The sequence below is a fragment of the Rhinolophus hipposideros genome (genome assembly GCF_964194185.1).
Source record: "Rhinolophus hipposideros genome assembly, chromosome: 22".
In the NCBI taxonomy this organism is placed as follows: Eukaryota; Metazoa; Chordata; class Mammalia; order Chiroptera; family Rhinolophidae; genus Rhinolophus; species Rhinolophus hipposideros.
Window position 1 is genome coordinate 3,089,226 of NC_138068.1, and position 23,592 is coordinate 3,112,817.

General features: G+C 41.6%; 1 protein-coding gene across 4 annotated transcripts in view; it reads right to left on the minus strand.

Annotated features, from left to right (window-relative positions):
* Positions 1 to 1,400: 1,400 nt before the first annotated feature.
* ZNF831 (zinc finger protein 831) overlaps positions 1,401 to 23,592 on the minus strand; it is a 103,800-nt gene continuing 81,608 nt past the window's right edge. For all 4 annotated transcript variants that reach the window (XM_081033716.1, XM_081033714.1, XM_081033715.1 and 1 more), the window contains 2 exons: positions 7,298 to 7,458; positions 1,401 to 6,560 (listed from right to left, as the gene is read on the minus strand). In XM_081033716.1, coding sequence (XP_080889842.1) covers positions 5,712 to 6,560; positions 7,298 to 7,458 — 1,010 coding nt within the window. In that variant the 3' untranslated portion in view covers positions 1,401 to 5,711. The remainder of the gene's footprint in view (positions 6,561 to 7,297; positions 7,459 to 23,592) is intronic.

Genomic DNA, 23,592 nt, shown 5'->3' on the forward strand with positions numbered 1-23,592 from the left:
GCCTCCCACACTTACGGCCAAATCTGAATCTGATTGGCCTGGTGAGCTCTGCCCTGATGACTCAGCTGGGACCCTGCCCCCTCCAACTCCAACACAGCTGGAGGCACTGTCTGTGAGCAGGGATCCTTTCCCACATCACACGCTTTTTTGGAAAACTCTCAGAGTCCTTGGGCCCCAGGTGGATGGCCACTGGCCTCAGTGTGCTCTGAGACTTTCGCTGAGTTGCTCCAAATTGTTAGTTACAAAATAGTCATGGGGATGTAAAATAAAGCCTAGGGAATATAGGTAATGATATGGTAATAACTATGTATAGTGCTAGGTGGATACTAGAATAGTCAGGGGATCACTTCTTAAATTACATAAATGACTAACCACTATGCTGTACACCTGAAATTAGTATAAAATAATATTGAATGTCAATTGTAATTGATAAATTTAAAAAGCAGGGAAAGGTGAAGGGGCATAAGGGGTCCAAATTTCCAGGTATAAAACAAATAAGTCATGGGGATGTAATGTACAGCATGGGGGATATAGTCAATAATATTGTGACAGCATAGTACGGTGTCATATGGTTGCTGGACTTATCATGGTGATCACTTCTTTAGGTATATAAATGTTGAATAACAATTGTGTACCCCTGAAACTAATATAATGTCATATTATTTTTATAATACAACATTTTTAGCTACATTTTTAATAAAAATCTTAAAATATATACCCATGTGTAGACACATAGCAAAAAGCATTAAGATGGTTCTCAAAATACTAAAGTTTGGAAATACTGGATTAATTGATTATTATTAGAGTTTGATGTGTAAGCAAAAATGCTATACAGATCCATCAATTAGTATAATCTGTTCCTTCTGTGTTCCCATTCCCACCTTTTCTTCCAATGTATTGTGTCTGCACTGACTTCAAGTGGCTTCAAGGGGTATAGACATAGAAGAATAATATTTTGCTGGTATGTAAAAGAAGTCCACTTATCGTTGCAAAGAGTACATGAATTAGCTTCATAAGGAGGTATTGTTTTGAATGAAAGATGCTTTTCTCTGTTAATGAATAATATTAAATACCCAAAAAATACCAATTCTAAGGGAGAAAGTTTGGGATTATTGCACTGTGGATAGTGCCCTCATGTGGCTTCAAAGTTTAGCTACATTTCTAAGTTATGCACTCTAAAATATGGCAGACAATAACAAACGAGACGTGTGGGAAAAGGAAACAGGAAAAGAAAATGTGATCATTTGCCCAATCCTTTTGTTGAGCAGAGTGAGATACCAATATGGCGGATAGGCTGTCTGGTAAAGTACTTGGGAATCGTCAGATATCCAATTCATACAGGATAGTGCTTGTGGTCGTTTTGGCTAACATGTCAACAAATCACACAAGACATTTTCATATTCCATTTTATTTTTATCAAAACAAAATAATTTAACCATGTAAAGAAGAAAATAAGTTTCCACAAATAACCAAGAAGGCAGTTGCTTCACTGATTATGAACAATCCACAGACGAGTAAATTCTGAAGAGTTGACTGCATCCCTAAGATACTGAGTCATCCCCTAGCTCCAAGTGACAGAGACTTGCTATTTTCCCTGACTCCTTTCCTTCCAATGGTGAAGCAATATTCTCAAATGTCCCTGTTCTTCTTCAGACCAAATTATGTATATTCCCTCGTAACTACAAAGCATGGGTAAAAAGAATGGTACAGGGTACAAATCCAGCAGGCAAGATTTGCTGGGTCCTGACATCTATATTTAAATGAGTTCTGAAAGATAAGGACAACTAATTGTGCTTAAGTATTGAGAACTGTAGTGTTTCGAAAGCCAGAGAGTCTTCCTCACAAGAACTTTGGGAATCATAACTGAAGTGAGCAAAAGTACACGAGTCCTGTGTACTGTGGTGGGAGAAGTCCAATCGCCACAGTGCCAGCAGGACCACGTACGCCTCACCATATTAAATTATGTCTGGGGAGCAGAGCAGCCGACATTCCGATAATGATGACAGTTTCCATAACTATAAAAATCTGCTGCACCAGGAAACTTTTGTGCAAAATGCAAATTTCTATGCTGGGGGGAAAAGAAATAATGTGATCATTCTAAGTAATGAATGTAAAGGCAAAGAAAAACTTTTTGGCAGGAGGGTGCAAATCATTCATTCATCCTTCATGCCAAGGACCATGGTCACCATGCATTTTTGCAAGGATACTCCTTCCATCTGAGCTTGAGAGGAGGAGCTTTAGGAAGGAAAATTTAAGTTGCCCCCAGTTACCCACAAAGCTATCCACGGGGTTGTTACTAGAATCCAGAGGCACCCCTCCTCATCTTGTTTTTTTTTTTTTTTTTTTTTTAAGTCTCTTGGCAAATGAAAGGTTCTCCTGGGTTGTGAATTAAAGGTATATTCGCTTCATCCAGAATCTCAAAGGTGATACCCAACAGGACAGATGAATTGTTCTCCATCATGCCTTACAAGAAGGAGGTTTCAGGCTGTCCACCAAAAACCACATGACTTTAAGAGTCCCCTAACAGTACAGGTTGCCACGAGTCACACGAACCTCTTTCCAACATGCATGTCTAACAAGTGAGATCTGGCCAGGTGTAGGTACAGAGGGAGAGATAAACATGAGTCCTGGCATTTGCATACCTTGACCGGAGAGAACAGCAAAGGATTCAACATACCCCTTGTATTAGTTCACGCCAGCATCCGTGGAACTATTCTCTATGGAATAGCTGAGGCACCAGTGGTTAAGACCCTTACCTGAAGGTGCAATAAAATTAACAGCACTGGGGGAAAGGGGAGGAGCCCTGATCTTTAAACTCTAGTTTGCCCTGTTCTAAAATAGATTTGTTTTCCCTTAACCATTACACAGTACACAGTTGTAGAGTAGAAAACTGCAGCAGTCATCAATTGACAATACCAAAATCTTATTTTCAGTAACCCAGACTGGGTTATAGGTCACCGATGTTATCCTTAAAATGTATCCTGTAATTGCATTCCACTTTAAGAAAACCCATAGGAAATCAAGATTTATAAAAGTCAGAGATGGTTTGTTGCTTTATAAAAGGATTCTTCACTAAAAAACAAAAAAATATTTACCTTAGGATGATTTTTAATAGCCAGTTCCTCTAGGGTCATTCAAAATACATTTTTTGCTTTTTTTAAGCCACTAAAATATAGCTTTTCATAAATCCATGGTGATATAAAGTAAGGAACACTTGTAAACATTGGCACCCACCAGCTAAATGACCAGCTGAAACAAGATAGTTTGCCAACCTGCTCACCTTTGTAAGAGAGACACAAGGAGTTAGAGGTGAACTCAACATTCTTCTATATTTAAACTAGGTTGGAATGTAGCGGCCAGCTATGGTGGTTCATAGAAGGAAAGCGCTTCCACCACCATCCTGGAGTCAGTGCTATTTGGAGCTATGACTTGCTGACTTAGGTCCAGTCATCCGGTTGACAGCTCAGCAGCCACCCAGAAGGAAGAATCTGGAAGATTGTTTTCTCCCCCGACCAGGGCCCCCCCAGACAATTCAGCCTACAGACATGTCTTCCATTCACTCAGTCGTGTTCTGTTTTTGCTTTTAATTTCTGAATTATGAACCAACACTTGTAAACTGGATGACTGCACTCCCACATCTGGAATGCTGGGGAAAAAATTAAACGGAGTATCTCTGAGCTCACATTCCTCCTGGCAATAATTGGCTACACGTGTTTTTACTTCAGTTCCCCACCCACACTTCTTGGGGATGGGCCCCTTCCCATGGAGACCCCCTCCAAGCCACCAAGCCCTTATGTATGTAAAGGAGAGGGCTGCTCATCCACCCTCAGGATTTAGGATTGAGCCTGGAGAGACATTCAGCTCGTCTTATCCAACCCTCTCATTCTCAGTTGGGAAAACCAAGGCACAGAGACAGTGTATGCCCTCACCGAGATTTCCCAGCTGGTTACGAACAAAGTCAGACCTTCTCTGTCTCCCTCCAGGACTCAGAGCACTTTCCTAGCCAGCCTCTCTTATCCAGGTGTCACGGGCAAGTCAAAGGGTCGGCAATCACCACATCACCATTGTTTGGTTCAAAAAGTGCACAACGTGCACACCTACCATCCCTTTTCGCTCCCTTCTTATGTTTGTCTTACGAAGTCATGTGGATATTTACGAGCTCATGTGAAATGACCACAGATACATGCTCAGTCACCAGGGGAAGCTGATCCCTCCTTGAGGTGTTTGACGAACAACCCGAAATTTGGAAATTTCATATGGACATACTTGAAACTTGACCATCCGTGGTCACAGGCAAGGACGTGTTAAAGTATATTCGTACAAGGGACATGTTGGGCATCGCTGCCTTAGAAGTACAAGATGTCATATGCATGTTGTTACATCAAAGTTCAGCCAAAAGTGCTCAGCTGGCTATAAATTTCGAGTTGTACAAAATCATACCAAAAACAAGTATAAAATCTTATTGAAATGCAGCAGTGGAAATCTCTAAGTTGAAGGAGAAGGAGAGGAATGCAGTCCACGTGAGCCTTCGCTCTCTGAGTTAGCTGACGTAGGAGCAGCTATTTTGTTCTGCACGGGGCCCGCTGGCTTGGAATGCTGGGGGATTGTATCTGTGCTGTTCTGACTTGCACAATACAGAGGCTGATTTAATTTGACAGCAAAGTAACACCAAGCCCCCAAAATAAAATTACTGAGATGTAAAACAGCATCAAAACTCCAATTAGTTTTGTATCCTTGAAGCTTCTCGAGGAAATCTAAAAGGCTCCCGTCACGATGAGCAGGCATCAATTTAAGCTGCAGAGATTACTAAAATGTAACCCTCTAATTGAAATTGCTCAGAGCACAATATGACAGAGAGAATCACAGGAAAATAAGTGAATTTTTCCCCCTCAAAAAAAATGACTCATTAGAGAGACTGTTCTATTAACTTTTAACACAACGTTCCTTTGCAAGAGCTGGAAAAACCGAGGGCTTCAGAGGTCTCAACAGAAAAGGCACCGGGCACGAGAGCAGTACATGCTGTGTCACTGGATCATACACAAGCATTGACCATTTGTGCAACATTTAAAGATAATCAGCATTTCACCAGGTCATAGACATTTTGAAGTGTATTTACAACTTTCACTAAGGAGGAGAATTGTTCTGACCAAACTTCAGTTTTTGAAGGAACCTGGATTTTGTCTCCAGAATGGACAGAAGTCTGTTGGCGCCCAATTCCTTTGCAAGCCCCATCTCCCCATCTTCTTCGCGAGCCATCCCAGCCATTCCACATAGGCTTACCACCTGTGACACAAACCCTCAGTCTACAATGAGATGTCAGTCTCCTTGACTGTGGGGTTGGTTCAGTTGCTGATAAATGTGTCGACCGTGGCTCCCTTGTTAATGCCATTTTACAGAATGAGACTGGGGGGGAGCTGCGGGGAGCCAAGCCACAGCCAGTGCGTGTTGAACATTCTCAGATGGCTTCACTGCCACCTTTGGCCTGCCTGGCACCACACGAACACCAGTGGGATGTACCCCAGGGCATCTGGGGAAGGGTGAGGCTGACTTGGGGGGTTGGGGTTGGTTGAGGATGTCTTAGAAAGAACCCAAAATGGCTTCTTAATCTTTAGGTGCTTCATGAAGAGAGTTCAGGTCTCCTACCAGCTTGACAATGTTTATGTGAAACACCAACAGTCGCTGACTGCAGATGCCATCTTTCTCTGAGAGCCTCATATTTCTATGACTAGTCGGTCTTCATCATCACTGCTAGTGTCACTGAGCTCTACTCGAGTCTGCTTTCTCATTCCTTCCAAACTCCTCTTCTTGATAGTTTTCGAAGGGGCTTCTGGGATTTCTGTGGGCTGCCCTGGGCTAGAAGGAACCACACAACCCTTCAGGGCAATTAATCCAGATACTTGACATTTGTCACTGTCATTTCCTAGAGAAGGGCAGGGGACGAGCATTTCCCCACACTCATATTGCCCCCCAGAAGGAAAAAGTGTCTTGTATCTCCCTTCCTCTGGGTGTGAACTAGTTGAACTTGGTCCTGAAGCTGGTATTTCAAGATAAGATTTTCCAGGTGGCCTCAGTGGAACTGGACTGGATAGTCCTTGCCCAGGTGAAGGTTTTCTTGGCAAGAGTGACAGGGATATGCCGTGTGCTATTGCTTTTCTGTCTGGGGAGCTCTGTGTCAGGGTCTCCCCTACAGCTCGGCCCTGGTCTTGTGGCTCTGCACTGTGAATTCCCAGCATTGTGTGACCTGCTCTCGCCCCCAGAGAAGTGCAAATGGCAGCCGCAGAAGTAGCAACATCATGGCGGGGGGAGTTTCCTTTGGACGCAAAGGAAGAAGGCTCTTGGGCATCTGAGAAAACGCACGATCTGGGATCTGCTGAGACTTGCTCCTGGGAGGGTGGCAGCTGTGTCTCAAGCAATCCCATGTCAAGATCTTTGCCACAGGAGAGAAGGCTGTTGCCAGCCACGGCCACACAGGAGTCAGACGGCAGAGATGACACGGACCCGACAGCGGAGTTCTGAGGACAACAGTCACCACCCCGGGCATCAGCAGAGGGAGAAAGATCCTGCAACAAAGTGCAAAGGAAAATAAATGGGGAGGAAAAAGGTTCATTGGTACCAAACCACTTGTGGTCAGAAACGAGGTCCTCCATGAAAACAAGGTGTCGGGTTCTTAACGAGTTTTTACCAACCATGAACTCCAATGTCATATTCTCAATAAGTTTCCATTCATAACGAATGGGTGCATTAACGTGAGGAAAGTTCCCTGTTGACACAGAACAGGTTGATGGGGTGCTGTGTGTTTTTGTCTGGCTTTGTGAAATCTCAGAGCCCTCAATTATCCAGTCAGTCCTCAGAATCCAATTTTAAATCGCAACAGCTCATGGGGTGGGTGAGCTGCTTTGTAGCACCGTGTATTTCAAGTTTTCCAGATGAGACTTTTTCAAAGTGTGAGTCAGCATTTTCGTGTTTTTCCACGCTTTGTCCCCCTCCCCAGTCTGGCTGGCAGTGATGTCATGTGGCAGGGGCACCTAGAGAGTGACAGCATTTCGACTCTGTTCAGGGATGAATTAATAACATGTAATGTAAACAATTAATGACATGATCATTTTTAACAAACTGTCAGGGTCATCTCATTCTTCAGGTACACAAGGTTTGCAGGCCTGTGTTTGCCTCATGGGCCGGGAACCTTCAGTACGGGGTCTGAGCAAGTTTTGCCACAGCGAACACCAACAACAAGGAAAGGAAAGCCATAAATCCAGACAATAGATAGGCAGACACAGTCCGAAATCAAAACTCCCACCTTTGCGGTCAGTGTGTCTGTTTCCCTGACAGTCCTTGAACTTGTGCTGGGAGAGATGCTTCTTGAGGTTGGTCTGCTCTCCTCCTCTTCCTTCTCTTTGTTCCCACAACCAAGAGGCAATTCTGAAGTGGCATAGGATGTCTCCCCTTGCAGATTTAGACCTAAAAAGGGGAAGGCATATTTGTATACATCTGACATAAAATCTCCAGATAGTAATTTCCTAGGGGTTTATCTGCATCTTCATGACTAGCTCTAAGCTCATTAGCCCTCATCACATAAGATGCCTACGGGAAATCGATTTACCTTGAACCAGTTCACCCTGTCAAGAAAAATGTCTTCACTTCTGCTGAGGAAAGAAGTGGCAAAACCAATTGCCAAAGACAGAAAAACCCCTAAATATGTTTTAAAATATTCCATGTGCCTCCTTTTCATCGGAGTCATCTTCCTGGCATTTTAGATTGGCTTGAATTCAACAAGGGGTGGCGAGTAGAAATATCCCCCTGTACCACATGTGACTTCTCAGTTGCCATCAGAGAATTGAGCACTGGGACATAAGGCTGGTTTTGTGTTGCTGTTGTTTTGTGCTGGTTACTATTTGATTTGGTGTGAGGAAAGGAGGGGCAAAGGTGTGACGTTCACAACATCCATAAAACTGCTTCTCTCTTCGGAGGGAACAGCTACTTTTCCTTCACCCCCGCCCCACCCCACCCCACCCTTACTCTTGCCTCTATTTTATCATATTGGCCTGGGAGGCAGGTCAAAAGGACCACAGAATTTCAGAGAGGGTAGATCCATTGTGAGAGATCAGAAAAACTTTCTAGAATGGCTGTGTCACCAGAGAAAAGCATTAGACCCACTTTTAAATCAGCTTTTATTTTTGTTAAAGTTACATATGCACAAAGTTTTAAAAAGTCAAACCTTTCTACTTATTAAAAAAAGAAGAAAAAAAAGCTACATCTGCCCACGCACTCATCTTTTCCCACTTTTGAGTCTTTTAACATTTATCTTCTTCCCTCCTAGTAACATGTTTATAGAATGACGCTTTGATTTATTTTTTTTCCACTTTGAAGGATAGCCTAGGACTTCTCATAGGGGAGAGGAGGGTTTAGGATGAGCCCTTTAGGATAACCTTCATTGCTCATGTGTATACACACTATTCACCCTTCTATCTTCTCAACAGTTGTATGACCATGATGTCGTAGTTTTGTTTAGAATATTCTGTGTTTACATTTTTAGGTTCAGGAACATGCTTTTCACCACTGAGCCACGTGCTATAATTGCAGTGCTTTTCTTGCCAACACGGTTTTCCCTGGAGTTAATAATTACTTTCCTTTTTTCTCTTGCTTAGTTTTCCATGGAGTTATTACTAAAATCATCCCCCAACCTCCTTCCCAATTGTCTAAGGTTTCATTTCATGTCCTTAGAAAAATCCTGCGTGAAAATTTCTGGCCTGCGCCCAGGACCCATTGTGAGGCTGTGTACTGAACCTCCTCCACCCCCATCACCCCATCCTGGCAATTCTTTTCTCCGGGATGGTTCCTGGACCCTCACACTTCTTTTTCCTTGGTTTACTCCCTTGCCTTCCTAATGTGAAACTTCCAGTAGTTTCATGAAAAACAGTGTGTGAAATAAAATTGTTTAGACTTTAATTGGCTACTTGTCCGAGTAGAACGTTCTGAACTGGAATTTATTTTCCTTCAGAAAGGAAGATGCCACTCTGCTGAGTTCTAGTTGTTGGGAAGTCTGGAGCGAACACGATGTATGATTCATCATCCTTTCTGTGTTCCTCTCTGAAAATTCCTAGGCTCCTGTTTGTCCCAGGACCACCAAGGTCCTGGGCCTATTTCCATTCAATGTCTGGGCACTCAGTGCGCCCTTCTGATCTGAATTGTCCTTCAGACTTAGGAAAATATGATATTTCTTTGATGTTTTTCCTCTTATGTTTTGTCTTCTCTCTCTTTCTATTAGGTTATTGGAACTCCTGGTCTAATCCTCTGTTCTTTTCAATCTTTTCTCTCCTATTTTCTATTTCTTTGTCTTTTTATTTCACTTTTGGGAGAATTCTTTCACTTTTGTATCCCAACTCCTAAGTGTCTATTTCTGCTGTTATGTTTTTATTTCTAAGAGGCCACCATTACTATGATTAATCACTATTATTCCTTCTTTAGAGTATCCTGCTATTATTTCATGGCTCCAACATCTCCTCTTAAATCTCTGTCAGGATCAGTAATGATTTGTTGTGATTGCAGAAGTTTGTCTCTCCCTACATCGTGTCTCCTTCTTGCAAGTTCCTTTGTTTTTGTTTGGTTTTTCTTTTTTTCTTTCGCATTGGAGGCTTTCTTGAGATACTCAGCGATCTTAACTATCTGCCCTGGTTTAAGAAATAGGCACGAAAAAGCTGTGGGAGAGCTCTTTACAAGTACAAGTCGTCAACCATGGGCCACCCTGCATGGCTATCGGGTTGCCCTGTGTAAGTGGACCCTGAAGTCCTTCCCTTTAGCTCTTCCCCACGGATAGGTCAGCTCCTACATGAGAACCCTTCAACCTCCTCCTGGAAAGTACACGCCAGGCTGCCAGCTTCCTGGAGTCACAACTGGGGATAAGAGTCAGGGGGCTCGATAAGCAGTGTTACCCACTTGGTTAAACCCTCTGTTTTCAATATAGCCATCTCGCTCTCTGCTAAACGAACTGCCCAGTGTCCCCCAGCATTTTGTATGTGCTCCAGAGACTAAGACCTAATAGTCTGCAGGGAAGCGACCACACTGTGAGAAGTAGGGTTAGAGTGCAGATTTGGGGGCTCTGACTGCTGCTTAGACTTTCAACCAAACATCCTGTGTTCAGCCCCGCCTGGTACGACAAATTTCTGAGTTTTTAGGGATGTTCCCACTGTTAAATCAGGATTACGTTCTTTTGGGTCTGCTACATTGGTTACTGTCAGCTTCTGCAACTGACAGTATGGCATCATTTCCTCTCCTGTCACCACGTCCTTGTGGGCCTGTGTATCACAGACACATTTCTTTACTAACTTCTGGATTTTTAGAGGAAAGTAGAGGTCAATGAGTGTGTTCTGTCCTCCATCTTGAACCCCACTTCTTCTATCTCAAGGGGCACGTTACTAGATTATCAAGTGCACTAATCCTGAGCAAATCATCTTTGAAAGTCTACAGAAAAGTGTGACAGTTTGAGAAAGTAAGCAGCGATTTTTCTGTCATACAGTCTTGACGAGCACCTGCCTGGTCGTCCAGTGACACAGAACCAGGCTTTTGGTCTTCCACTCGTTTGCTCAACAAATATGTCCAGGACCCCTTCCATAAACCAGACACCATGCTCAACCTTGAGGAATCGGAGACCCAGACAAAGGTGCTCTGGCCCTCACGAGCTTCTGTTCCACTGAGGGGAGAGAAGCAAAGACAAGCAAACTGATAGATGAGATCATTTCAGGTTGTGACAGAGGTCATGAGGAAATAAACGTCAGGTGGGACTATCACAGGCAGTAAAGATAAATGGGGTATTACGGAGAGTAACGAGGAACAGGAGGCTATGACCGAGGGTGACAACAAACAGGGAGGGCGAGTATTACAGCGAGTCATGATGAGCAGGGGGTATTAGAGAGAGTAACACTAAATGGGGGCACATTACAGAGAGTAAGCAGGGGTGACTGTTTTTACATAATTGAGGAAAGCCTCTCTGAAATAGTGACAGCTTTAATTAGATCTTCAGAATGAGAAAGACAAGCCCACGAAGGCCATTCCAGACAAAAGAAGAAGAGAAGTAGCGGTCCTGAGGTGGGAAGGAGTTTGGGGAGTTGAGGATCCAATGGTAGACCATCGTGGAATGAGGATGATGAGCAGTGCAGAAGGCAAAATGAAGGTGGGAAAGACACCAGGGGCTCAGGTCTGCAGGGTGCAGGCAGCTGATGGAAAGGGATCTAGATTTTAGTCTACACTCATTGTGAAGAATCAGTTTGTCCAGCAGGGCTCCGCATCTTTTAAAGATGCTTGTTGCTACTATCTGGAGCAGATAGTAGGAGAGAGGAGTGGAGGCAGAAAAAGCAGTCACAAGATCACCAGGGTAGTGTGGGGGCCAGATGGGGTGGCTTGGCTAAGGTAGTGGAAGTAAAATGGATGACAATGGATGAATTCAAGACATTTTCATTCTCACCCAGGGAAAATCACCAAAAGATAATAATGGTTATAAACGTTTCTACAGCCTGACAGTTCACCAAGCACAAGTACCTCACTCTAAGTGGATTAAGCTGTGTCCCCAAAGGGACAAAACAACTGGGCAATTCATTCAATTCAATGAAGAAGTAAAACCAATTAGTATAGAGAAAATAATCAGATTGGCCAAATGTCTTCTCAGCAGGTTGTTTGGGTTTTTAAGCTTAGTGGAAAGGCCATGTGCACATTTGACCAATAACTTCTGACTCATCTGAGAAAGTGAGGGAAGCAAATCCATTGATTTAATTTGCTTTTGACCTGCAGTCTACAGAGGAAAGTGAGTTATCTTTACTAATTGTGAAAAATGTCCCAATAGTGTCACCAAAGTGTGTTAAACGCATTTGCATTGTTGAGGAAGGGGGGGCTAACTTGCTTTTAAATGAATGGCCCTTTTCAAAAAGTAAGAAGTTGCCCTGGCCAAACATGAAGGCACAGAATGTGATCCTGTTTAGGTTTCAGCGTCACTATATGAGTCACTTCAGAAATTTCGGATTCTGCCCTCTTAATGCAATCTACAGAAATTCCACCACTGTCACACAATTATGGGAATCTTATTAGAAAAACCATCGCTCATCAGAGCTCTGTGTGCTCTTCTGCTTCTCCCCAATTAAAGACTGCGTTTTTAATAATTTTCCTCAGAAATAATTGCCCAGCTACGTTGAGAGAGGAAGAGACTGCTTAAAGTGTTGTAGCAAATTTCAATTTAGCCGTCTTGAAAAGACTACAGGAAAACTGTAAAATAATTAGAAAGAAAATGGGATGAAGAAACAACCTGATGAAACTTACAGCATGGCTGTAGACACCTCTGATGGCAAACCTTCTCCCGGCTGCCTAATTCCTAGGCCTTATGAAAGTGCTAATAAACATATTACCCTAATAACCTTATCTGAAAATGTAAGTAGTTTGATACATTTTTTTCAGTTGCCCCCATATGCCAAAAACTCCATGAATTTGGAGTCCAAAATCTCTGAATTATAAGGAAGGGATAAAAATGAGCCTACTACCTTGGCCTTCGAAGTAAGCTACCAGTGTAAACCAGAATGCGGGTGTAATCTCTTAAACTACTAATCGATCTGTGATTAAATTGTTTAGAAACATCTTTGCCACTGAAGGAGGCACAATGTGAAAGCAAGTATAATCTGCAAGTACTTAAGGAAAGCGGAGCAGAACTCTGAAAGCGTTCTAAAAGAACTCTGAAAGTAATCACTACGTGGGCAGTGACTTTTGCTCATTTATTCAAAAGTCTGTGGAGCCCATTTTGTTGAGTCTGTGTTTGTGAACCCCTCTTATTGAACCTAAACATTTATTGAGCCTATATGCACTGAGAATTGCGCACAACTACTGCTGTGTGGTAGGAACCGTGCTGAACCCAGGTCATTTATCCAGTGGCAGATGAGGCAGACACCCTCATGGAAATTACCATCTAATGGGGAAGAAATTCAGTCAGCAAACAATTACACAAAAAACCTCACCAAGCAAATGTGGTAAATACTATGGAAAAAAAAAGTGGAGAGTGCTACGAGATAGTGAAACAGGACCCTGAGCCCACCTACCTCTATGGAAAAGAGTAAAACCATCCATACTATAAAATCATTCTGACCTGCACCTGCTTTGGCTGGTTTTCTCTCTAATAAATCTGAAACATTCATTCATATAATTATATATATTAATATATATTATTATATTAATTATGTTATATTTTTATTTAATTTATATATTTATTTATATATATTTTTATATATTATATTTATATATAATTTATATATTTATTTAATTATATATATTATATGTTATATATAATATATATGTTACATATATATATATATTAAGTTTCTATTGCTTGCCAGATATTGTTCTAAAAATTTTTGAGAGTAAATTCATTTGTTTCTGCAATTCTATTACAATTTTGTTTATTAAAACCTCTGAAAGAACAACAACACAACATGGCTGAAAGCGATGGAAGAAAGAGGCTTTATTTCTCCCTGGCAGAGGCTGGGGCATGTCGATTTCAACCAGAAAATGATCAGGAGTCAGTAGACGGTAAGCGGTGAGAAGCAGCCTCAGACTCTTAGTTCCACAGGCAGAGGGAGACTCGAGAGAGGACCAGAAAAATATATTTATCGAGTACAGCCTCGGGTATTTTTGTACTATCCTAATACAATCTTTTGAAAGTTTGCCTCCGAGTAATCACAAATGAATCTTTGATTTCAGAAACCACTTTTCTTAGTGGTTTTCATCTCTTTTCTATTTCTTTGATGACAGGCAATCAGGACAAGAACTCTTCCCACACAGAAATTCTTCACCTTAACCACGTACAGTGCAAAATGATGTTTAAAATCTCGCTTTAAGTTAAAATTTTTATCATGTCCAGACAACAAGAGCATGACTTTAAAATACAGAGCCGAAATAGAATTATGAAATTTTGTAAGAAAAGAATGATAAACGGAATGCCCCTGGAAATGCTAAATCCCAAGGCTGAACCCAGCAAACCCACTTTAGGTTACCACTACTTTAAAAGTTTCTTGTTGCCAAATGAAAATTATCTGTGTGGGTCTCTTCCCTGTGACATAACTGATATACTCGCAACGGCTTCTCATCTTTCCTCAAGATTTACACCCGAAAATGAAAGAGAAATTATTCTGTTTCGGCAATTTCGGAGCACTATGATTTAACTAATAGCTTTAGGGAAAGAATTAATACTTCTCTATTAATTCTGATGAGAGGAGATGTAGGAAAGTCATTAGACTCCTGTCGGAGAAGGAGAGAGAAGGCAGAGGAGGTGGGGAGCCCCAGAGAGACCCCTCCCCAACTCAGGAACACTTTCTGAGAACTCATGGGAAGAGGGAGGACAGAGGTTAGCTCGCCTGGGGCCTGGGATGAACTAACATAGGAAACTCCTGAAGAAAAGTAAGTGAGCAAAGGTAAACCCTACCTTTATTCCAGGGACTTATCAAGCCTCTTCACACAGTATTTAGCAATTGTACCTCTAATGTGTGTGTAATTAGGCAACACTTTTACTTCAGAAACCACCTGTAATCGTGGCCGTCTCTACATCTCTGTTCCTGAGATGAAAGGAAAGTGTTTTGATCACTTTCTCCTCTCAGATTATTTTCTCCAAACTCAGTGAATGGGGCTGGTTTTAAACCTTTCAGTGACTTTACAGCTTGGTCGTGTACAGAATTCAACAATGTTCCTTCATAAAGTGAAACAGAGGCCTACAGAATAAAGAGAAATAATGAAAACAGCTCAGGAACACACTTAGAAAAGTTGATCTCAAAATCCACAAGGAAAATGGGTTGTGGATCTGTTTATGCCAGTGGTTCTCAGCCGGGTGTGACGTCCAGAGATGTTTTTGGTTGTCCTGACTTTTGGGGGGTGGAGGGGGTGCTCCTGCCTTCTCATGGGTGGGGGCCAGGGGTCGCCCAACATCCTACAGTGCCCCTGGACAGCTAGCCCACCACAGAGAGCGGCCCAGCTCCAAAGGTCTGCAGGGCTGGCGTCAAGAAACCCTGGTTTAAACCAAGAATCCCAAAGTCGAATGCTGCAGGGACCAGACAAGTAACGTAAATGAGGGAAGTTTCCTTGGGTGGAGACTGCTGTCGATGGAGGGTATGTTAAGCTCAAGGGCGAAGCTGACCCTCACCTCCTGCCAACTGAGACTGGGAGGGAAGAGGGTTCAGTTTACCACAACTGTCCCTTTTCCAAGAAAAACCTAATATCTGAATTCCACGTGTTTTTAAACCCTGATAAAGAATTAATTTTCAGACAGCAACACTGTGCTAACCAGCGTGTCTGTGGCCTGAATGTGGCTGGAGAGAGGCCAATTGGTGGTGACCCCTGGTTAGTTAAGAAGATGACGACACAGGGGAGATTTTAGGCTTCACCCAGGCTCTGCTCTTGGGCTGAAACAAAGTTTCTTTTTAAAAAAAGAAATACTGTTAACAATATTTATAGGAGACTAACTCTGCATTTGTAAAGGAATTTGGTAGCATCTTATAAAAGGAATACATAATTATAAAACGTGCCTGCATCCAGCAACTGCTCTTCAGGAAATCGGGCAAGAATGACTCCTGCAGCAATCGCTGTAGTAGGAAAACCAATAGCAGTCAACGTGCATATCCGTCAACAGGGGGAGGGTTGGAGAAATAAATGATGGTACAGCTATACTGTGGGACTTTATACCATTATTAAAACCATGTGCCTATCTAGTTATAAAATAGGCCTAGAGTTATATACAAGATATATTAAGAAGAAAAGAGTTGTAGGTTGCCATGTATGTATGATATGATCTATTTGTGTAAAAAAAATAATAAAGCGTCCGTCCATATTTGTATGTACATGTAGGAAGTTGTGGAAGACAATACCAAACTAACCCTGGCAGCCTCAGGGGACCACAACGCTGCAAATGGTCATTTCCTTGGACATATCGATGTTGCTTTCTTTATTGCAACAAGCACGGTGTGGCTTTATTGGTTTGAAAGAAAAATAAGAGACAAATAATGACATTGACTCTAAAATTAAGACCGAAAATAATGAGGAAAAGTCCCAGAATATGCCCAAGCAGGCACTGTTCAGGCCAAGTTAGAGCGCACTACTGAGAGCGGCAGATAAATCCTCACATTCTCATAAAAAAACGTTTCATTTCTCAGGCAGAGAAAAAGTTGGGAGACTCACCAAAGGAAGGAAAAGATATATTTTTCCATTTCTAGCCAAATCTGAAGTATTTCTGTACTATCATAATTTTTTTTCTGAAATTTTGCCTCTTCTGAGTAATCATTTTCCAATCTCTTTTCTCAGAAACCACTTTTCTGTATGGTTCACATTTCTCTTCTCTTTCTCTAATGAAAGGCAATCAGTCTGAGAACACTTCACTTACCATTTTCTCCAAAAAAAAAAACATATTTAGTGGGAAAGTATGCTTAAAATCTTTTAGTAAGTTGAAACTTTAATCATGCTCCGACAATAAGAGAATGCCCTAAAATAAAGAGAGGACAAATTGTGGGGAAGCAGAGTAACTCAACGAAGAACAAAAAAATTGCTCCTGTTCTTTGAATTATTTAGTGCCAAAATTGAATCAAGAGAACCTACTTTATGGATCATTACTTTCAAACTTTCTTAACTCTCAATGAAAATTGTAGAGAAAAGAAGCTCAGGCTTTGGAATATAATTGATGTGTTTATATTGCCTCATCATTTCTTAAGATTTACACCCTGGAGAAGGAGGTGTTATCCTGTTTCAGCAATTCTGTAAGCAATATTACTTAACTAATGGCTTTAGGAAAAGAATATCTCCCCATTAATTCTGACAGGAAAAATAATGGAACAGAGCCATTAGCTGTAGTCAGAGGAGCAGGGAGGGAGTTCGTGGATGAGGGAACGTTGGAGTTCATGCTGCCATTTTGTTTCTCTCAGGAAAACATTTTGCGGTGATTTGTGATTGTGACAGAGAGCAGAGCAGGAGCAATAGCAAGGTAGCCACCTCAGCGCCACCTCTCCCAGTCCACTCATAACAGACTAACAGAAGTTTAAAGGCCAAAAAGAGAGAAAATAATTCTAATTTACTTACTTTCAGAGAACTGCATCACCATCCTCACATAATATTTAGCGATTCTACCTCTTCAACACGACTAGGTAAACCTTTTATCTCAGAAAGCACCTGTCAGAAAAGTTCTCTTTACCTTTCTTTTTTTTTTTTCAATGAAAGACAGCTGCTTTGATCAAGTTATCCCCCGAGGAATTTCCCCTAAACTGTGTTAGTGAAAAAAAAGAAACCCCGTTAAAATAACTTCAGTCACTTAAAAGCTTAGTTATACACAGAATTCAAAAGAAAAGATTCTGGTGAGAAAGAAAGTAAATGAGACAAGAAGAAAGAACAGAAGTGCCTCCCTCACCCTGGAATTAAGTACGGGTTTATTGTTAACGATTTAAGAAGCTCAATTCTACCAAGTTGTTACAGTGTACACCCAGCTGAAGAGACGAAAATTAGGACATAATTATACAATGATTAGTATTGTGGCAAATGCCACAGGGAGATGAGTTATGAATCATACCACAAGGTAATCTGGCTCGAGAGTCAGAAGTGACCGGCCTGAGTAAGCCTTAAATGTCATCTCACAAAACCGTCCAAGGAGAACCAATATGATGACTAAGAAGCCGCAACACATTTCTTCAGAAAGTAGTTGAAGGTCCCATCGGAGGGATAGAAAAATACATGTATCAAAGTCTAACTACAAACCAGAGTATTTCTCCCTCCTGATGCAATTTTCTGAAAGTTTGTCTCTTCTAAGTAATCATAGGTTTTATTTCAGAAACTACTTTTCTTAGCGGTACTCATTTATTGTCTATTTCTTTGATGAAAGGTGATCAATTTAAGATTCCTCTCTCAGATATTTTTTCCCCTGAAAGATATTTAGTGGAAAGTCGTGTTTAAAATAAATCCTTAAGTTAAAAGTGTGTGCCCACACGATAAGCAAGTATCTAAAATTTAGAGAGCAAAAGCAGACCTGAGGTGAAGGAAAAAAAAACAAACAATCAATGAAAATACCATTTAAAATCCATAATGCCAGGATTGAAGTCAAGAGTACCTATTCTTTGAATTATTATTTTCAATGTTTCTAATTACTAAATGAGTCTGGAAAAGCCAGACTTCTTCTCGAAATATAATTGAGGTATTTGAGGGAGCTCATTTTTCCTCAAGATTTGCATCCTTAAAAAGAAGAAATTGATCCATTTCAATGATAATCACTGGGAAGAAAGATTTTTCTTTTTCTCTTTCATTAATCCTGAGAAGGGGAGAAATAGACACATGTCAGAAGAGAACCAAAGACAGGAAAGAAAATACTGGAGTTGGCCTCATCAATTTCAGTTTTTCCCATCACCTTGGGAAAGAAAACATTCTGAGTCCAATGTCTGTGAAAAGATAACTGCTCACGGAGAGTCTAGACCTTCCCTCAAACCTGAATTACAGATTACTGAAGCATAATTTGACAAGAAAACCAGGAAAAGAGGATGAACGAACACTTTTCTCTTTTTATAACATGTTTAGATAGTTTATCTCGTGTGGGACTTGGGCTTTTTTTCCCCTTACTTCAGAACACCTGGCATTGCAGTCCTGTCTGCTTTTTTGAACGAAGGCAAGTGTTTGAAAAGCTGAAAGCTCTCTCCCACTCAGATATTTCTTCTAAACAATGTTAGTGGAAGAGCCAGTTCAAATATTTCAGTAATGTAAAATCGTGTACAGGTAAAGAATTCAATAGTGTTTCTTAAATACTAGCCAGTAGCAAAAGGGGACTGGTATAAAGGGAAAAGGAATAAAAGCGGCCCCAAAATTCTCTTTAGAAACTTTTCATACCCAAACTTACTCAAGAATGTATGCTTTCAGACTTACTTTATAAATGTGTTTTTCTTAATAAGGACAGAAGCTCGGCTGGGTGGACGATGCTATAATTGGAATACTTTCAAACTTGGCTTCATCTTTTCTCAAGATTTCCATCTCAAAAGTGAGAGTGCTTCTGTCACTGCAAACCTGTTGGCAATGCGACTCAAGTAGTGTTTTTTGAGCAAAAGCCTCTACGTGGTTTCTATGGGTCCTGACAGGAAATAAAGGGGGACAGTCATGAGTTCTTTCAGACCAAAAGCAGAGAATAAAGACTCTCCCTGCTATGAAGAGGTCACGAAGACTTGAACCTCAAGGTCACTTGTACCTTGGAAGTTGAGAGGCGTGTAACAAAGGGGAACGAGTAATAGCAGCAAGAGATGGACCACATTCTTACCGAATTCTGTGAAGCCACTCTTTTGTCCTCACCTCAGCTTTAGAAATTCTACCTTTAATGATGTGGAACTGGAAGGACGGGCTGTTTCAACTTCAGAAACTATCATCTAGACTTGGAATAGCACCCTTTCTTTTCCTCTGAATTTAATCAGGCTGGATATTGCCCCAGAAATAATTTTTAAATCTACCAAACTAATTAAGAAATCTGATTTCTATTTTAAAAAAAAAAAGCAATTGACATATTAGAATCATCCAGAAAGTCCACGCTCTGAGGAATTTAAAAAATCTTTACGTCTTCCCTGAAGATTTCTACTCCACCACCCATAAAAGAAGTCTGTTTTGCAATTCTGAAGCAATATAAGAAAGAAAACCCATGATGTGACAGAAATTGGGAGATGTCCCTTAGCTCTTATCTGGAAAAGAGTTTAATCAATGTCATGCACCCACAAAATTCCACCTGGAGAAGGGGTAGAGAATGGAGTGGGAAATGAATTGTACAGATGATACACACAAGCTAAGGGGGTTGTGGAAAGAACAGAATTTAAAATACTCGAAGCTTGCTAAAGGGAGAGATGGTAATCTTTAGAGCTGCCTGCCTTCTGTCATTTCCTGAATCTTCCCTGGTGGGGGTCTGGGACAGGGGTGGGGTCGGGGCACTGGTGCACCTGACCACGTAACTGTCTACTTGGTTATTTTCTTCAATGAAAGGCAGCTATGTTGACAAGATTACATCTTTAAAATGTTCTCCTAAGTCACAGGGTCTAAAATGCATCCAGAAATGATAACTAAATCAGTACATAAAACTCTGGCCCAATAAAAGGAGATTAAAGAAGGGGGGTGGGGGGTACTGAACCTTAAGTAGTTGTCATTGAAAATCTATTCGGGAAATCTTCTCGACTTCTGTTTAAAAATATGTTATTACTAAATTCAAATCAGAAAAAGAATACACAGCTCAAATTACCATGGAGTAAACTAACATAATGGTTTTGAAATAAAGTAGTTTACACTGTTTCTGTGAATGCTGACAGAAAAATAATGAGAAAATTGCATGAACATCCATCAAAGAATGAGGACTAAAAGCGTGGAGAGAGGGTTCTGGTAGGCTTTCCTACTCAGACCCCTCCTGAAAATTGAAAGAAAGAAAAAAAAGTTCGTCTAGAGAAAGCAGAAGAAAAATGGGAAGTGGGCTTGCACCCAATGGATGCTAGTACGTGGAAAGGGAACCGTGGCAGCCTGCCAAGGAGGGAATGATAATTATTATAATATTCCCACATGCTTTCTATCACTTCAAGGAGTTTTCAACTTCTCTATGCAAAAGCAACCTTCAAAACTTCTATTTTGAGAATTATGCATCTATGTTACCTCCAATATTTCTCTCATATAGAGGAAAACAAGGCTATCTGTTTTTCTTGCAGAATATTCTCCCTTCCTATATTCAACATGAGCGATTGCCAGGCATACCTCATTGTTATGAAAGTCCTTTCAGGGAAAGGAATCCATACCCAGCCTCTAATAAACACAAGGGGAGAGGATGGGGGAAGATAAAATAGCATGAGGTAGATAATAAACTTTAAATGGGCTTTAGTGTACAGATGTACCCTGTATAGGACCATGGCTCACTCCTGATTACAGAAGCTGAGTGTATTTTCTGAGCCAGAATGGTGCAGCTTTGATGCTTTTCCCTCCTGAATTTCAAAGAGAAGAGAAGATGAACCCCTTTTCTTCCATGCTTTGGTTTTGAAAAGAAAGTGAAGGTGGCCTTATTGATAAGGTAATAGGTCCTAGAGGACCCCCTCCCCAGGGCCCACCCCCTTTTCAGCCAAGCAGCCCAGAAGGAAAAGACTGGGAGGGACACAGAGAAGTGGAAACAGAGAGAGAGAGAAAGAGAGAGAGAGATCAAAATGGACCAATTACAGGGGAAATTGAGGGGTCCCAGTGCCCAGGTGACTGGATCCAGCCTCCCACCCCTCTTAGGAGGTAACTAATGAAGAGTTTGAATAGCAGCCCAGAATCAACCCCACTGAAGAAGGACCGTGGGCAGATTGGGCAGGGATATAAGAGGGAACCTCCAATGGATCACAATTCAGAACTGAAATCAGATTTGAAAGAAAGTTCAGGGTACATTCACAAGCATGTGGAGTCCCCCAGAGAGGTCTATACCAGAAAGGATGGTCTCAGGGCCTTAGGGAATGTGGAGCGCCAGATAAAAAGTGTATGCACAGTTCAATGTCAAGTTTACGGTACTAACAAATCATTGTTAGCATTGGCAAGTCTTGTACAATACTTGGGGCACAGTTACACTAAAATGTATATACTAGCTGTTCATCTGAAATTCAAGTTGAACTGGGTGCTCTGAATTTTCATTTGCTAACTCGGGCCACCCTTCCTTAGAGTAGAGGGAGACTGGAAGCTGGCTGTGGGCTGGCCGTGCTCAGAAGAGTCTGACTGAAACCCTGGGTTGGACAGCCACCTCTTCTCCCAGCTCCAGGAACTGTCCACTCTTGATCCACGGATGGCTGTAGGATCTGGATTGATTTGGGATGATAATTATTATCAACAAAGACGTCTCCATGAGGAAGGCACCTCAAAAACATCCCGTGTGTGGATATGGCCCCAACAGCCCTCAATGGAGAAATAACTTTGGGAGGGGGGATAAAAAAAACACCCAAGAGCCCAGCTCTCAGAGACAGGCATGCAGAGGGACAAGTAGCAGCCCAAAGCCCTCCTACCATTTTTAAGAATTTTTTTAACACTACCATGAAAACACAACCTTCAAAATGCCAAATGTGAAAATATATTAGTCACTGTGATCTCAGAATGATTTCTCCCATGTATACAACAACTATCCATAGTATACAAGGCTATCCATTTTCCTCCCCAAATGATCCCCTAACTTCCACCCACGGGGAAAGACTATCAAGTATAGTTCATTATTATGAAGTTTTTGTCTGGGTGTGAAACCTTAGCTAGCCTCTAATAAATGCAAGAGAGGAAGGATGAAAAGAGCAGAAATGGTGCAATGCAGATAATAACATCTAAAAGGGGCATTATGTAGAAATGTATTCTAGAGTTCTGAATGATGCAGCCACACTCAGTAATTGCAAGTTCAGAGACATTTTCTAGATGACAGTTTTGTTATACTCATAACTTCTCCCTCAAGAATTTCAAAGCAGGAGGAAGGGTTTTTTTCAAGTCAGGAGGAGAAAAAGAGTGCAAACTTTGGCTTTTATTGGTAAACGTGTCAAGGCAATGTGCCTCAGAAAAGGACAAGCGCTGACCTTGAGGGCAAAGGGCCCACGAGAAAATGGTTCCTCATCCAAAGGAGACGACCCAGCCCTTAAGGACAGGGCTCCCTGAAGGATGGATTCATCAATTCAGGAAGATGGTGTATGTTCCTTTCCCCCTTCTGCACCTGGACGACAAAATGGAATGTCTGGTCCATGTGCCCAGTTGGGGGGTGGGCAGACAGACACACTCACTTTTGTGTTCACTGCCTGGTTGCGTATAGGCAGAAGAAGGTACAACCACTGCGTGAAAATGTCAGACCCAGAAGGAGGAATGAATTCACAAGGACTTTCAGTGGACCCAGGAAGCCACAATACATTGTCAGGGAGTGAGGGATTGATGAATGGCCAGGCTGAAAAAGCCATATCCTATAGCCTTCCTGTCAATTCAAGACAGTTTTAGCCTCGCTATGCAAAAACAGCCCTCAAAAATTACATTTTAAAAACTTATTAGTCTATTTACCACAGAAATATTTCTCCCCCATATGTGAGGACCCGAAAGCTATCCATCTTTCTCGCTCCACAGCACCCTACCCTGCTCCCTTGCACGGGGTAAAAGAGAATCAGACATGTGCTCCATTGTCAGGAAGGTTCTCTGAGGGGGAGAAGGCTATACCCACCTGCTAATAAATTCAGGGTCAAGAGACGGGAGTCTATGATGTAGTATGAGGTAAATAATAAAATTTAAAATAGGATTCAGTGTAGAATTGTACCCTATGATTTGTTTTTCATTTTTTGTTTTGTTTTAGTAGGTAACATCTCTCCTCTGAGTATAGGTTCCGGGTATATTTTCTCAGTGAGAATTCTAATGCAGTTCCTGTCAAATATTTTCAAGGAAAATAAAAATAACTTACTTTTCCAATAATGTTTTGGTTCAGGTAAAGCCTATGGAGAACTCGGTGTTATGCAGCAGCTCTGGGTTATCTTTGTCCCTGACATGCTCATTATACCGTGTGTAACATCAGACAGAATCAGGTGAGCAGGGTGACTGCAGGGCAGAGGACAGAGTGTGCAAGTGTGG